Raw genomic sequence first — 16,780 nt, forward strand, 5'->3', positions numbered from 1 at the left:
CTTGCAGTCTCAGAAATCTATAGGACATGAAATGAGTCCAATCCGAGGTATCTAGGTCCATCAGTAGGTTTTAAACTCATCTCAGACCAAAACCCATTGATGGACCTAGATACCTCGGATTGGACTCATTTCAGGTCCTATAGATTTCTGAGACTGCAAGGAGTCTAACGGTACTGTCCATTTCATATTTCGACTTCTCCGAAGGTGTTAAAATATGATTAAAAGAATCGGCTAAAACAACCTAATATGGGCCTGATATGAACGTTGGGCCTGATATGGTTCATATCTAACCCATGTTGGGTTGTTTTAGCTAATTTTTTCTATAACATTTTAACACCTCCGAATCAGTCAAAATATGCAATGGATGGCACCATTCGATTCCTTGCAACCTCAGAAATCCACAGGACTTAAAATATGTGCAATCTGAGGTCTTTAGGTCCATTAGTGAGTTTTGATCGAAACTCACTGATGGACCTAGAGACCTCAGATTGCACTCATTTCAGTTCCTATGGATTTATGAGGTTTCAATGAGTTAAAATATGCTATCAATTGTTTATTTCGGCTTCTCGGAGGTGATATAATATAATAAGAAAGAATCTGAAAAATTTTTTACGTTGGATCTTAAACATGTATCAGAAGTTAATTCTTTTCCCCTATCAAATATCGACAACTAGTCAATGCTTATTTACTAGGGTTGTACATCAATTATCAGTCTTCATGTTCATCTTTCAATAACATATTGATTATTACTTTAAGTCGGGATGAAAGTGAACAGATCTATTATGCTACACAATTTTTTAGCAACACAACAAAAGGAGCATTTGCTAAGATAGCAGGCATAGGTGAGGAGCATAAGATGTTGATCCTCTTTCACAAACGAACTTTGAGGAAGAATCATAATACAGTAAACATGTATCAGCAAGGATAAAAATCACAACACAGTAATCATGGAGATTTTTCCATATTACAATATATCACCTCCGAGAAGCCGAAATAAACAATTGATAGCATATTTTAACTCCTTGAAACCTCATAAATCCATACGAACTAAAATAGGTGCAATCTGAGATCTCTAGATCCATCAGTGGATTTCGGTCAAAACCTACTGATGGATCTAGATACCTCAGATTGCACCCATTTCAAGTCCTGTGAATTTCTAAGGTTGAAGGAATCGAATGGTGTCGTCCATTGCATATTTTGACTGATCCGGAGGTGTTAAAGTGTTATAAAAAAAATCAACTAAAACAATCCAACATGGGTCTGATATGGTTCCATATCAGGCCCAACGTGGGCTTGATATAAACCATATCAGGCCCATTGATGCTGCACACCAACGAAAACTGCAGAGGGTTTGCCAAAAACTATGCTAACAAGATTGGTGTGCAGCACAATAAAACCAGCTCTTATATAATCTTTTAATGACACCAACCTCTCTTTGTGTTGGAGTAAATTTTCATGGCATTCCATCAGCAACATCAACATTAAACTGAACAATCACATCCCTGCCAACTTAACTATTTCTTTTACATTTAAGCTTTCATTTACAACACTGTTGCATGCCCAACTTAACTATTTTTTTTTCTTATCATTAATGTTTGACTAAATAAATCCCCATTCTAATTAACTTAAAATCTTTAATTTCCTATGGTCTGAGTTTACTTCAACTAAATTCATCGATTAGCAAAATATGCTCTTAGTACTAATGTAAAGAACTAAAAGAAAAATAACATAAGCATACAGTTGGAAGCACTCAACAATTTATTTTTTTTCTTTTTGCTTTTTTGAAGTTTTAACACCAGTAACATACAATTGAAGCATACTGTACTGGACACCAGCATACAGTTGAAGCATACATCACTGATCCGAAGGTGTTAAAATGTTATAAAAAAAAATAAATTAAAAATGGGCCTGATATGGTTCCATATCAGGCTCATTGATGCTACACATCTAGGAAAACTACAAAGGGTTTGTCAAAAACTGCAGAGGGAATTCGGGGTGATCATATTAGTTAGAGCCCTAGAGTCAATCATTTGATGATTGTTGTATGGACTTGTTGTATCATATTCTTGTATATAAATAAAGACATTTATTTTTTTGGTTATTATACTTACTTGTATTAGTGCCAAATAACTAAGTATAATAGCGTCCTTGAGTAAAAGATTTTTACCTATATCAATCGATTGGTTGAATTGATAGTGAGATGATATAGGGAACACTATTCTTAATCATTCCTAGTCAAGTATTAACATTCAGGGACAATGTTGATATAACGAGACTAGCATGTAGGTCAACTCGATGACTTGATCTCACAAGTCATGGATATGGAGATATCAAGTTGACACATGGGTATGCATTGTAGAATGCATACTAAATGACCCGCCATGAGAAAGTATCATGGATCGTTATATGAGTGTCATATACTTTCTCATATGGTTGTTAGTATGATTATTAGTCCTTGGACCTGAAGTCAACATGGTTTCCTACATAAGGAGTTACATACTTTGGCTTCGTCAAACATCACCCGTAGCTGGGTGGACTATAAAGGCGATTACTGGGTATGTAACAAATTATGCGGAGGGATGTGAGTGATGTAGATGTGATCTATCCCTCCTATATGACGGGAGTGACATCGATATTCTTGATAGAGTGAGACCACGAAGTGCATGACCATGCCCAAATGTGTCAATATGAGATATTGAGCTCATTTGATTGAGTGAGTCTACTTGGGATTCAAGATTTAGATTGATTAGAGGATGACATGGTCTATGCCTCACATTGATCAATTTAGATGTCAATGATAGAAGGGCACTTGTCATATATTGTGAAGAGTCACAATTAGTAGTCACAAGGTGATGTTGGATCTCAACATTCTTATAACTTGGGTAGTAATGATGTGTTGCTAGATACCGCTCATTACTTATGCTTCTAAATGAGTTTAGGAGCATTGCCAACGTTATAAGAACCTATAGAGTCACACACAAAGGGCAATTAGATGAAGATTAGGTTCATTTGATGAACCTAAAGGATTAGGTTCATGTGATGAACCAAATTGGATTAAGAGTAATCCAAATTGAGCTAATTGAGTTGGACGCAATTTGGTTCATGTGTTAAGTGAGTCTAATTTGGACTTACACTCATTTAATTAATTTAATTCAATGAATAGAGATTCATTAAATTAAAATTGACTTGAACCAATGATTAGATTAGATCAACTAAGGGAGAGAAGTGGTTAAGTTTGACTTGAGAGGAAGATGAAGGGTCAAGTTTGACTTGACCATTTGCCACCTCATTGGTGAGTTAGCAAAGAGTGGGCCAATGATGATGCTCCACATCATCATGGTTGCTTAAGTGGGATGCCACCTCATGGGAGTTACCAAGAGTTGTAACTCTTGGCATTCTATGGAGGTTATAATCCCTCTTAATGTGGCCGACCACATCAATTCAAGTGTAAGTTTTATTTTGTGTCAAAACCTCCTCTCATCTTCTTCTCCCTCTCTTCCTCCTTGTCGTGACCATCAAAGGTGCTAGCACACTTTTTTATTTGGTTTCTCCATCTCTTGCTTGTGTAGATACACATAGAGGAGTATTTACTTTGATACTCTCGAGATCCGGCGAACCTTGGACGAGCGGGATTAAGCGAAGGGCTTCGCATCAAGGGTAAATTCTTATCTTGTAGATCTAAAGTAGATCTAGGTTTAGAAAACTCGTACGTGAATGTTTTACGAAATTTTTATTTCTTCACACGGATTCGGTGGCGGGGTTTCGGGGTTTCCGCAACGCAAAAAATGATTTTTACGGCCCGAAAAATCCAACAGATCATTCTTTTCTTATCTTTAGAAAACTACAATTGAGGCAGTTGTTGTTCATTGATAGAACGATTTTAGAAGAATTAAATAAGAAAACTATTTATTTTCCTATAAAACAGTTCTCCTTGGTTCTAAATAAGTTTGGAAAGCATAGTAGATAAGTTAGTTTTGTTAATCAATTTTTTTTTCAAAATTTTGGTGATTAATAAAATGTCTAATGATTGGAAGAAATTCTTCTTATATGAATAAAATACACAAATTATTTAATAATAAATCAAATGAATGATTCATTATCAAAATTCAAGAGTTAATTTGAGAGGAAAATAAGCAGGGGAACAAAGATTTCTGAAATCAATTAAGATTTTATAATACAGAATTAACCAGATATGCTATTTATTTAATTTGGCAACTCATCAAGAAATGCCAAGAAAATAATAGTATTTGGATATCTGCCCATGGTTTGTTTTGTTTACAAAGAATTTATTTGTGTTGGATCTGAGTAAAGGAATATGTGTTAAAACTTTTTTTTTTAAAAAAAAAAGTGAATTGTTAAGTGCTTCCAACTGTATGCTTATGTCATTTTTCTTTTAGTTCTTTACATTAGTACTAAGCAGACTTACTAGATTGTTAATGTTAAACCCCTTGATGTATATCATCTGCTGAGCATATTTTGCTAATCGGTGAATTTAGTTGAAGTAAACTCAAACCATAGGAAATTAAAGATTTTAAGTTAATTAGAATGGGGATTTATTTAGTCAAACATTAATGATAAGAAAAAAGAAATAGTTAAGTTGGGCATGCAACAGTGTTGTAAATGAAAGCTTAAATGTAAAAGAAATAGTTAAGTTGGCAGGGCTGTGATTGTTCAGTTTAATGCTGATGTTGCTGATGGAATGCCATGGAAATTTACTCCAACACAAAGAGAGGTTGGTGTCATTAAAAGATTATATAAGAGTTGGTTTTATTGTGCTGCACACCAATCCTATTAGCATAGTTTTTGGCAAACCCTCTGTAGTTTTCATAGGTGTGCAACATCAATGAGCCTAATATGGTTTATATCAGGCCCACGTTGGGCCTGACATAGTTCCATATCAGACCCATGTTGGATTGTTTTATCTGATTTTTCTATAACACTTTAACACCTCCGGATCAGTCAAAATATGCAATGGATGACACCATTTGATTCCTTGTAATCTCAGAAATTCACATGACTTGAAATGGGTGCAATCTAAGGTCTCTAGGTCCATCAGTGTGTTTTGACCGAAACCCACTGATGGACCTAGAGATCTCAGATTGCACCTATTTCAGTTTGTATGGATTTATGATGTTTCAAGGAGTTAAAATATGCTATCAATTGTTTATTTCGGCTTCTCGAAGGTGATATAATGTAATATGGAAAAATCTCCATGATTACTGTGTTGTGATTTTTATCCTTGTTGATACATGTTTACTGTATTATGATTCTTCCTCAAAGTTCATTAGTGAAAGAGGATCAACATTTTATGCTCCTCACCTATGCCTGCTATCTTAGCAAATGCTCCTTTTGTTGTGTTGCTAAAAAATTATGTAGCATAATAGATCTGTTCACTTTCATCCTGAGTTAAAGTAATAATCAATATGTTATTGAAAGATGAACATTAAGACTGATAATTGATGTACAACCCTAGTAAATAAGCATTGACTAGTTGTCGATATTTGATAGGGGAAAAGAATTAACTTCTGATACATGTTTAAGGTCCAACGTGAAAATTTTTACAGATTCTTTCTTATTATATTATATCACCTCCGAGAAGTCGAAATAAACAATTGATAGCATATTTTAACTCCTTAAAACCTCATAAATCCATAGGAACTGAAATGAGTGCAATCTGGGGTCTCTAGGTCCATTAGTGGGTTTTGACCAAAACGCACTGATGGACCTAAAACCTCAGATTGCACTCATTTCAAGTCCTGTGGATTTCTGAGGTTGCAAGGAATCGAATGGTGTCGTCCATTGCATATTTTGACTGATTCGGAGGTCTTAAAATGTTATAGAAAAAATCAACTAAAACAACCCAACATGTGCCTGATATGGTTCATATTAGACCCACATTAGGTTGTTTTAACCGATTCTTTTGATCATATTTTAACACCTTCGGAGAAGTCGAAATATGAAATGGACAGCACCGTTGGACTCCTTGCGGTCTCAGAAATCTATAGGACCTGAAATGAGTCCAATCCGAAGTATTTAAGTTGAAACCCACTGATGGACCTAGATATATCGGATTGGACTCATTTCAGATCCTATAGACTTCTGAGACTATAAGGAGTCCAACGGTGCTATCCATTTCATATTTCGACTTCTCCGAATGTGTTAAAATGTTATTAAAGAAAACACGTTAAACTCTAATCTCATAGGCCTGATATAAAATAATATCAGTCTCATATTATGCTTTGCATGCATGTATATCTACAAAAGAGTGAGGAAAGAGAAGACGGGAGGAAAGAGAAGAGAAGATCCAAAAGAGTGAGGAAAGAGAAGATGGGAGGAAAGAGAAGAGAGGAGGTATGCATTGAAGAGAGGGAAGAGAAAAAAAATTATATGAAAAAAAAGGAAAGAGATTGACAAATGATTAAGGGATAGAATGGGAAGAATAGAAAATTAAGTATGCTATTTAATAAATATCAAATTATGATATATCTTTTGATCAATTAATAACACTAAGTACGTCTTTGGGTAAATTACGATTCATATAACGAGAACACGTCACTTTTAAATTTTATTTTTATTAGATTAAATCAAAACAGATTTGTGTCACTGTATTAATAATTAAATTATAATAATAGTTAAAAAAAAAAGAGAGAGAGAGAGAGAGAGAGAGAAGTGCTTTTAAAAGTTCTAAAATAATGTAGCTCAAATTAATCGTGAAGTGGTGACAAAAAAATCTTTTCTATTGATATTAGTAAACGTGAAGCGGTCAAATTTTCTAGGCAAAAATCAATCAAAAGAATATACTTTTGCCCAATTTTCTTTACATTTTGGTTAGCATTCCAGATCATCTGTTATCCAAAAAAATAGCTAAATCAAAACTCAATTCAATTTTAACCCAAATTTTGTTGAAAACTAATAACAGTTTGAGAAACTCAAATATAGGTTGATATAAATATTGTCCACAGAGGTTAAACCACAGAAATACCACAAACCTGTTTGTTGTTTTAGTAGTTTAAGACAGCAAGCAATACATCGTAGAGCACATAGAAGCATAAGGCTATGCTCTCTTGAACAAGATAACCAATATCGTTGTGACTGCTAGAGCCATGAGAGATGCTCCCAAAGTGAAGTCGACGAGTGGTTTATCATTTTCAGGACTACTACTCTTTGCGCTGGAAGTTTCAGCTGATGGCTCAAAGAAGTCCTGGAGGAAGTCGGAGATGTTGCTCACTACTTGTGTGACTTTGTTTTTCACCATAAACATGAAATCTGCTAACGGTGAGCTTCTAGTCGATTCGGCAGTAGACGATTCACAACCTTCATCGGCGACAGGCAGTAGTTCAGTTTCGACGCTGGATTCGGATGGAGGGGCAGCAACTGCAGAAGAAACTGGATTAAACAGTGTTTAAATATTTCAAGTCGGAGGATAATGAGGGAGGAGCGTATGTGCCTACGCACTTGACTTGTGTGTCTTGTAGAATTCAGCAACTTTGGGGTTTTTCAGAACAGCATCCCAAACATTCTTGTCAGCGGCGATGGAAGCAACAACATCCTGGAGGAAAGAAACATGGAAGTACATTGCAACAAACTTCAATGTATTAAACACGCAATGCCTATGCCTATTTCAGAGGCTAACTTCTCAAACTCATTCTTGAAAACCTTGTCAAATGTAATTCAAGAAGTTGCAATTGTTACATGCAAGATACAGTTAGGCGTCATGAACAAAAGTTATTTCGAGCATTAAAACTGAGATATCTTGTAGTAAATAGTTGAGCAGGGAAGAGGCCTCATCGAAAATGTTGACGGTGCAGTTTAATTAACGAGATAAGGATAGTAAATTCCATACCCAAAGCTCATGCAAATTTGCTCCTTAAAATACCTGAACTTCAGAGTTTCCATGCAACAATGCAAATGTTTGGGCAACATGTTTGGGAATCGATGGAAGAACGATTGCTGAAGCTTCGAGATTGGTAGATTCATGCGGAACTGCTCTAGGAGAATGATTGGAAATTGGAGAAAAGTACAAGCTGCCAAAGAAAAATCAGTTAGCGGACTATATACGAATTGACTAGAAGGAGCGAGGTGAAAGAATGGCAATCTTCTCACAATCTCATCCATACGAGCAAATATCTTGATTCGTGATTGAAAACTAATACTGAAATCGACCGAGTAATCATAAGAGGTCACAAATCATAGAGCCAAACCCTAGGGGTTTCTCATAACAACATTAATAGAAAGTAGATCTACGGATGTTTAACCCTTACCCCCATCACATCCATTCTCTAGACACACGAAATCAAGGCGAACGGAAGCAAAATTCCTTCCAAAAAGTCATAAATGGACTATTCGGGAATCTTACTCCTTTACGGCATCTTCGAGATCGGCAGTCGCCTCCTTGGCTTCCTCCAGCGTCGGCACGGACCCGAAGACGACCCTAGGGGGCGGATGCAACGAATCGCGGAGCGCGACCTCCTCGTCCTCCGTCCACCCAGCGAACTCCCAATCATCGATCTCCCATGACGGAATCTGAGCGGCCGACAGAATAGCCGCGTCCTGCGGCGCCTTCTCGGACGCGGAAATGGAGAAGGCAGGCGATGCCTCGGTGGAGGCGGTTGCGTTGGAAGGATGGTGAGCCCGCCGTCCGACCGCCACCTCCGTACGGCCAGCCAACGGGCCGATCGTGCGGTAGCTGCCTAGGGCCGCGGCCTTCACGGCTGTTCTCATCGCTCCTCCGCCCATCTCTTCCGCTGACCTCTTGTTTCCCCTCCCTCTCCAGCTTTCCCCCTTTTCATTATTTATACCGGAGCGTCGGTGTGCGATTGCAGCAGGCGGATAAGGCAACACGTGGAGTCGCGACTCGAGTAACGGCATATCTCACGATAGGATGGCGTGGCGCATTGAGAAAGCGGATTTGCTCCTCGTGCGAACGGTCGTGATGTGAGTCGGGCCGACCGAATACAAACCGGACCGAATTGGACTTGTGGGTGAATCACTGAATCTGATCCATCGTCCACTTGGATTGACACATAATAACGGAATTTTGAGTTTTTAAATTTAAAAAATCAATAACGATTCAAAAAATCAATATAATCCGCGGCAAAAATTAGAAGAGTACCTTAATTATTAAAATAATAATAATTTTAAAAGAAGATTTTATCATATTTTTAACGTAGGACATTTTTGAAGTTTCTGAAAAAATACGTTCTTTATTTATTATAAAAAAAAGCAGGACGTCTCATTTTATTTTGAGTTAACATTAGTCCGATTCAACGTACTCATCCTCTCACCCTCGAACTCATCCAAAAACGATTGGCCGTATTAGGACATCCTATTATATTTGGAGAGAATAAATTCCTTAATCTTAAATATTTTCATTGGAAAGAAATATTAAGGAGGAGATTTAAAATTACTGGCATAAAATTATGTCCATAATTTCTTTCTTTTTTTTTTTAAAAAAAAATCGATTATGGAATTTGAAATATTTAAGAATAAGGTATTTAATTGAATTGATGATACAAATATGGGACGGACATCCTATTATTTGGAGAGAATAATATCCCTAATCTTAAATATTTCCATTGGAAGGAAATATTGGGAAGGAGATTTGAAATCACCGACATAAAATTATGCCCATGATTTTTTTTTTTTTCAAAAGATGATTATGGAATTTGAAATATTTAAGGAATAAGACATTTAATTGATGATATAAATATGGACGAACATCCTATTATTTGGAGAAAATAATATCTCTAATTTTAAATATTTCCATTGGAAGGAAATATTACGGAGGAGATTTGAAATTATCGACATAAAATTATGCCTATGATTTCTTTCTTTTTATTTTTTTTTAAATGATTATGGAATTTGAAATATTTAAAGAATAAGGTATTTAATTGATGATACAAATATAGGGCAATAAATATTTGGTATTATTGAGGGAGGTTTAGGACTTAGAAAATTTTAAAGTCAATCGAATTAATTCAAAAATTCAGTTGGGTGATTTGGAAGTTTAGTTTCGATTATAAATTTTAAATTTTGAATAAATTACTTTTAATTAAATAATAAAAAATTAAGATTTTTATTTTTTATTAAATCAATTAAATTTTTATTGAAAAAGATTAATTAATTCGATTACGAATCGAATTGAATGATTTTTTTAGCAATTTGATCTATTTTATTTTAATAATAAAAATTAATCAATTTGATTAATAAAATAATTCGAATTAATTTAATTTCAATAAATTTAATTAAATGAATTTAATTTTATCTGAATGTTCAAAAGAAGAATATTGATATCCTCTCGAGATGGTAAGATGATTAAAGTATAAGGTATTGCTATAATAAATCATATACCCTTAAGATGATAAGGTGATTAAAGTATAGGGTATTACTATAATAAATCATATGGTAAAGTGATTAAAGTATAGGGTTTTGCTATAATAAATTATGTCGGTCTAAAGTATTTGAGCATGTCATTTCTTATTCTTTAGTTATTACATTAATGATTTACTTTCTTTGTAATCATCTATAATTTATCTCTTTTCTAATAATTTAGGGATAGATTGATAGAACTGTAGGAACAATTCTATGAAAGTTTTCCATCGACGATCAGCCTAAAAGTTTAGTATCTTTTGATTACGCTCCTTATTTAAAAAAAAATTTCTATAAATATATTATAATTGGGATTTAAATAGTAAATACCTAAGCGTGTCACTGAAGACGTTTATCACATCAAAAGAAGACCATTGAGGTAAGCATAAAGCAAACTTTGAATTATTACGAATTCAATAATGTATCCAAACGGGGCCTTAATAAGTCGCATGCAGCAAGTCCCCGTCTTATCCCATCTAATTCCAGCCTAACCCATCGCCATTAACAAACGCACACTTGTACCTCTCAAACCTCCAATGGTGACCGGCCAAATCTCTCTCTCTCTCTCTCTCTCTCTCTCTCTAAATTCATTCCACGCCGCCATCAACTTTAAAGAATTCTAATTTTGTACCTTTCTTTCGAAACACAAATTTTAAATAATTCACAACAACATCTACAACCTCTAGAAGAAGAAAAGTTAAAACAAAAACAAACTAATTCTCACCAGTCCCACTTAATTTCGAATTTCTTAAAGAGCACATTTATATCCTATTTATCTTTTCGTTACATTAAAAAAATATATATAATTGTTTGAAAATCATAGTGATCTTACTTGAGTCAACTATATATTTACGATGTGGATAAAAACTTGTTTTTTTTAGGATCGAAATGAAGATTGATTGATCTATATCATGGCAAAAAGGTTTTAATCTCTTCTCCACTATTGCCTACCTCATCTTGAAATATTATTTCTTTTATGTTGTTCTTTTTCAGCCGGTGGATGTGTGTGTGTGTAGAGCATAGAGACATTGATAGTGGAACAGGCAGCGAGAGAGAGGCTGAGGAAGAACCCGAAATTATTCTCAAGCTCCCGTCCCACCCAACAACTCACCCACCCACCAATCTTCTTTAATCACACCTCTCTCTCTCTCTCTCTCTCTCTCCAGCGCGAAAGAATCCAGCGCCATCAGGCGCCAACCAGCCGCCAGCAGGCGACAACTGGAACACTCCATGAGGTGAGCGTCGCTGCCTGGCCATGGCGATCCCTAACGGCGAGCTCGGGAGCGACAGGGACGACGGCAAGGGCTGGGGGCTCTGCCACCTGCCTTTCTTTGGCGGCGCTGGTGGAGGCGGAGGCGGCGACGGCGGCGGCGGCCGCGGCGGGGGAGTGGTCGGTGGGTCCTCCTCGTCCAACTCGTCGGCCACGCTTAGCTTGACGCAGAACCGGCACCCTCGCTCGTCGGGCGGGGGGCAGGCGGAAGGCGGACCGAGGCGGAACCCTGGCGGCGCGAGCTCGGTCTCCGCGGTGGTCAGGTCGCTGCTTCCCGCCAGGCGCCGCCTGCGGCTCGATCCGGCCTCCAAGCTCTATTTCCCTTGTGAGTCCCTTCTCCTAGCGGTTGAAATTGCGGCCTCTGCTGGCGCTTTTTTCATGCCAAATTGGAATCTGGTTGACAAATACCATAAAGGACGGATCTTTTTTCTATTGTTTTGATGTCCAATTTAGGGTTTCACAGGATTTCCCCCTTTGGTTTGTCCTCTTCTTTTCCCGTAATGAACTTCTTTTACCTGCCCTCGCCGGAGATTAACCATTTGGTTTGTTGGTCTCGCAACACAGCTTTCCTACTGCTTTTGATGGTTGACTTTCATAGCTCAAGCGTTTTTGCTTTTGTGGACCTTCATACCTCTTACTAATTGCAATACCCTAATTTAGTTCCACATGCTGAATTGGCTAATAGAAATAGAGAAGCCTTATAAGATTAGATTACTTAACTATTATTAACTTGGAATTAAGCATTTTGGGTTGGTAGTTGGGCTTGTTAAATCTATTGTCTAGGTCTCTCATCTAAGCATCTTAATTTAGTCCACCATGATTTAATCATTTTGGTCATCCAAGCGAATTTTGACACTCAATGATTTAAGCATTTTGGTCATCTAAGCAGATTCGGGAACTAATATTCTTTATTGGGATAGTTTTGACGCTTGACATCTTCTATCACTGTTCATTTTAGTCTGTGCAACACTTTGGATTTAGCTCTTCTAAATGATATCCTAATACTTTCCCAAGGGATGTTGTTAAAATCTTGTGAATTTCTTAATTTCGTTCTCTCTTGTTTGTTTTCTGAAGAGAAGTTTCTTTATCATAAGTGTCCTTGGCACTAACTTTTGCCTGCATGATCTATTTTTGAAGATGAACCTGGAAAGCAGGTCAGAAGTGCAGTGAGGATAAAGAACACTGGCAAATCATATGTGGCATTTAAGGTTCGAGTACTCATTTTGTCTCGTTTATGCCTCTTTTCTATTTTTTTATTTTCGTATTATAATAAAATAAAATAGACAAGCTTCAGCATATGCAGTCACGGTCATTGATTTTTGTTAGGCAATACTTTCTTGAACATTTAGTGTTTCTTCTATTCGAAGTATCAACTTTCATTGGGGTTGTCTGATTTTATTCTTTTGGGTTGATTTAGTTTCAAACAACCGCGCCAAAGAGCTGTTTCATGCGTCCTCCTGGTGGTATTCTCTCCCCGGGCGAAAGTATCATAGCTACTGGTAAATTATAGGCAGCGAACAGTTCTGATATATTGGAGATATTTGGATTATTCTGATCTAGTCGTGTATCTGTGGCAGTTTTTAAGTTTGTTGAACAGCCAGAGAACAATGAGAAGCCAATGGATCAAAAGAGCAAAGTGAAGTTTAAGATTGTCAGTTTGAAAGTTAATGGCCCAATGGAATATGTTCCAGAGCTAGTAAGCGTGTTGTTTACATTTTTCTTTTAACCTGATTGGAACATCATCTTTAATCTAGTCATTCAGCTTTGCTTAGATTAACTTCATTATCAGTGAGCAAGCTCATATGATTTCAACTTGAACACGAACGCCCCTTTTAGAGTCTTTCAAATTAGCTCACATTAGGAATAAACTTGGGAAAATCTACGGACATAGTTCAACATTCCACTTCTAGCTATACAATCCTCCATCTATGCCAAAAAACTGAAAAAGGATCCACTGAACCTCGACAAAGATTCTTTCTTGTCTACAACTTTAGCGGGCAATACTTGATTTCTGTGTAGATTATGTTGCAGGAGCGTTGTGTCATGTATCCACTTGATGGATTCATACACCAGAAACATCAATAGAAGCCTGTATCCCTATGATTGGCATCATGTTGTGATGAGAGTACAAACTTTAATATTGTGTGCTCATTTGCAACGATTGCCCTGACAGATCCAAGATGTATTGCAAGGGGGCATGGGGAGAATGTTCCCTGACATGATGCATGCTTAAAATCGTACTGACATCCCAATAATAACTCATTCAGTCAAAAAGCTGCATCTTGTGGATGTGCTAATTAACAACATTGAGATGGATGATGAGGTACTTAGCAAGATTAAGTGTAAAGATGGAGTGTACGACTGTTGGGATAACCAATTGTTGGGAGTTAGAACATACTCCTAAAGAAGCGTTGATGTTGTATTGTGACAACTAAGCTGCCATGCGCATAGCTGATACTCTTATTCTATAAGGGGACAAAACAAAGATTAATTGTCACTTCATTTGTGAGAAGGTCTAATCTAGTAACTTTGTCACATCATATGTCGATCAGTTAGGGTTTATATGGTTTAAACTATAGTTTTGCAACAATAATAATAAACCTATCAAACCATTTCCCCAAATTGGAGGATGAGCAAAACAGTAGCTTCTTGGTGCCACATCTAAGAAAAATCGTGTATCTTTGCCTTGTTATGATTAAATCAGGATTCGATTTATTTATTACCTGTCAATAAATATACTATTTTTGTAACACAATACTTCACCATGTAGACACTCATGAGCTGCTCTACCGAAGTTTTTTGCAGACAATCTCAATTTTGGTTAATAGTACATCCCAATGGGAGTCGACCATACTTATTCAACTCTCTTTCAACCTGAATGTCGGGCCTTGGAAAGTTTTGGAATAGGAAGTGGGAATTCATAGATCCTCCAAATGTAGAGAAGAAAATACCACGATTTCGATCTTTTTCAATAAAATCATCATGTAATAAATCAACAAAATCTAAAGTCATTTGTTGAGAACTTTATTTAAACCACTTTTGGTGTGTGTTTTTCCCTTTCTATTTACTTGCCTTAGTTTATTTATCTATTCATATTACCAAGTTCATCTATGCATAATGTACATATGAATTTGAAACTAAAATCATACCTGATGTAATTACTAATTTGCATCTTTTAAATAGTTTGATGAACAGAAGGATCAAGTTTCTGTAGAGCGAATTCTCCATGTTGTTTTTTTGGACCCTGAACGCCCTTGCCCTGTAAGTCCGAATGGCTGAATTTCGCTTCAACATTTCTGTTTTCACCCATTAACTACTAAATTGCTTACCCTGTGCACACTGCTTCTGCCGAAGCAATTGGATAAGCTGAGGAGGCAACTTGCTGAGGCTGAAGCAGCGGTAGAGGCACGCAAGAGGCCTCCTGAAGACACGGGCCCCCGCATTGTTGGTGAAGGACTGGTCATCGATGAATGGGTACTCATTTTCCTCTCTACCTGCTTTGTAAAATGCCTCCTCATGTTCTCCTCCAGGAACAAATTCACAGTCAGCTCTCTTTCGTTTTTGTTTTCAGAAAGAAAGAAGAGAAAGATATCTTGCTCGGCAGCAGGTTGAAGGGGGGGTCAATTCGGTGTAAATTTATGGTTTTCCTTTTCTGTTGCAGCGCCGGTATCTCCTTTTTCCTCTTCTTCTTGCGATTGTATGATTGAGAGATGTAAGGAAAAAAAACAACTTACCATATGGCTCTCCTTAATTTTTCAGGACAGTGATGAATTTACCTGAATTCAATTGGGCAGGAATAGTGTACTTATGATGCTATGAACCTCTGGAAGTGTTTGTTGTGTTTGACTGTATCCTTGTACATAGTGGTACTTTTTTCTTGTCAAGAAATAAACTATTTTTGAGTGGGAAGGTCAAAAAAGTTTGCATTTCTATTCCTGTGTGTACGTAAGACTCCATTCTTTAGCAGAACTTCATCTTTTTCTTTTGGCAAAACAACAAACACTGTGGATCTTCTCATGGTTGACTAGTTTTTCTATTAATTCAGTGTAGTTATCTGTTGAAGTATTATGGGACTTGCTCATTGCTCTTTGCTATTTCTATCAAATTTATCTATGATTCAGCATTCTTGAATGGTTGACTTTTTTTATTGCACTTTGCTCTTTCTATCATATTTATCTATGAATGATTTGACTTTTTTTATTGCTCTTTGCTATTTCTGTCAGATTTATCTATGATTCAGCATTCTTGAATGGTTGACTTTTTTTATTGCACTTTGCTCTTTCTATCAAATTTATCTATGAATGATCGACTTTTTTTATTGCTCTTTGCTATTTCTATCAGATTTATCTATGATTCAGCATTCTTGAATGGTTGACTTTTTTTCATCATCATGTAATAAATGTACATAAATTTTCTTCATAAATAAAAAGAAATATTCTTTGATTAAATTCTTATCAAAAAAATTACTTTTTAAAGTTAATTATCGTTTTGTCAAAAAAAAAAAAAAAAGTGTCCCTTACTTTTAAAATATCAAATCAATATTTTAGCACATTTTTATTTTAAAAATATTTATATTCTAGCATTAGTATTGTCATAAAAAAAAAATTATGAACTGGATGTTAACATTAGTATTTTTATAGTAACTATTGAATAGGTGTTTTAATGTATCAAAATAAATTAGTTTTAACTTGTCAAAAATATTATATATAGAGTATTTTTTTTATATAATTTTTAATTAATTTGCATAAAATTATTTACACCTAACCAATTCATTAAAATTCACATATAATTATTGTAGCAGTCATTACAATATTTGTCCATTAACATATTTACTATAATAAGACGGATACTTTGGGAGAAAAATTCTACCACCTTCTAATCTAATCACTTTATTACTATAATTAAATAGTTGTTATTATAGTTATGGTAAATCCTCCCACCTCCTACCCTAATCACTTTCTTACTATAATTCAGTAGTTGCTATCAGATTTTTACCGTGTTATAAATTTTCTATATATAATATATTTTTTTGACTAAATTAAATTTAAAAGAAAATTAATTTCTTTTAGCACGTTATAATAATTATGATAATAAGAATGTTTTTGAAAGAAAAATATATAAAAGTTTTTTTATGAAAATATA

General features: G+C 35.7%; 2 protein-coding genes across 2 annotated transcripts; one reads left to right on the forward strand and one right to left on the reverse strand.

Annotated features, from left to right (window-relative positions):
- Nucleotides 1-6,926: 6,926 nt before the first annotated feature.
- On the reverse strand, nucleotides 6,927-8,788 carry LOC122041843. The gene is made up of 4 exons (XM_042601675.1): nucleotides 8,357-8,788; nucleotides 7,877-8,024; nucleotides 7,456-7,549; nucleotides 6,927-7,374 (listed from the first exon to the last, which is right to left on the reverse strand). Exons 1-4 carry the CDS (start codon nucleotides 8,734-8,736, stop codon nucleotides 7,055-7,057), a joined length of 942 nt encoding a protein of 313 aa, XP_042457609.1. The 5' UTR covers nucleotides 8,737-8,788; the 3' UTR covers nucleotides 6,927-7,054.
- A 2,607-nt stretch (nucleotides 8,789-11,395) lies between these two features.
- On the forward strand, nucleotides 11,396-15,570 carry LOC122041844 (vesicle-associated protein 4-1-like). Its single transcript, XM_042601676.1, has 8 exons — nucleotides 11,396-11,963; nucleotides 12,776-12,846; nucleotides 13,056-13,137; nucleotides 13,216-13,334; nucleotides 14,822-14,899; nucleotides 14,993-15,112; nucleotides 15,210-15,304; nucleotides 15,398-15,570. Exons 1-7 carry the CDS (start codon nucleotides 11,624-11,626, stop codon nucleotides 15,270-15,272), a joined length of 873 nt encoding a protein of 290 aa, XP_042457610.1. The 5' UTR covers nucleotides 11,396-11,623; the 3' UTR covers nucleotides 15,273-15,304; nucleotides 15,398-15,570.
- Nucleotides 15,571-16,780: the final 1,210 nt, after the last annotated feature.

This window comes from Zingiber officinale, chromosome 2A, assembly GCF_018446385.1.
Source record: "Zingiber officinale cultivar Zhangliang chromosome 2A, Zo_v1.1, whole genome shotgun sequence".
Classification (NCBI taxonomy): domain Eukaryota; kingdom Viridiplantae; phylum Streptophyta; class Magnoliopsida; order Zingiberales; family Zingiberaceae; genus Zingiber; species Zingiber officinale.

Coding starts and splice junctions, on each gene's coding strand:
- LOC122041843 (XM_042601675.1), bottom strand. CDS start 8,736: ATGGGCGGAGGAGCGATGAGAACAGCCGTGAAGGCCGCGGCCCTAGGC. Junction 8,025..8,356: donor CTCGAAGATGCCGTAAAGGA/GTAAGATTCCCG, acceptor TTTCTTTGGCAG/CTTGTACTTTTCTCCAATTT. Junction 7,375..7,455: donor CTACAAGACACACAAGTCAA/GTGCGTAGGCAC, acceptor TTTCTTCTGCAG/TTGCTGCCCCTCCATCCGAA.
- LOC122041844 (XM_042601676.1), top strand. CDS start 11,624: ATGGCGATCCCTAACGGCGAGCTCGGGAGCGACAGGGACGACGGCAAG. Junction 14,900..14,992: donor ACCCTGAACGCCCTTGCCCT/GTAAGTCCGAAT, acceptor CTTCTGCCGAAG/CAATTGGATAAGCTGAGGAG. Junction 15,113..15,209: donor GACTGGTCATCGATGAATGG/GTACTCATTTTC, acceptor TTTTGTTTTCAG/AAAGAAAGAAGAGAAAGATA.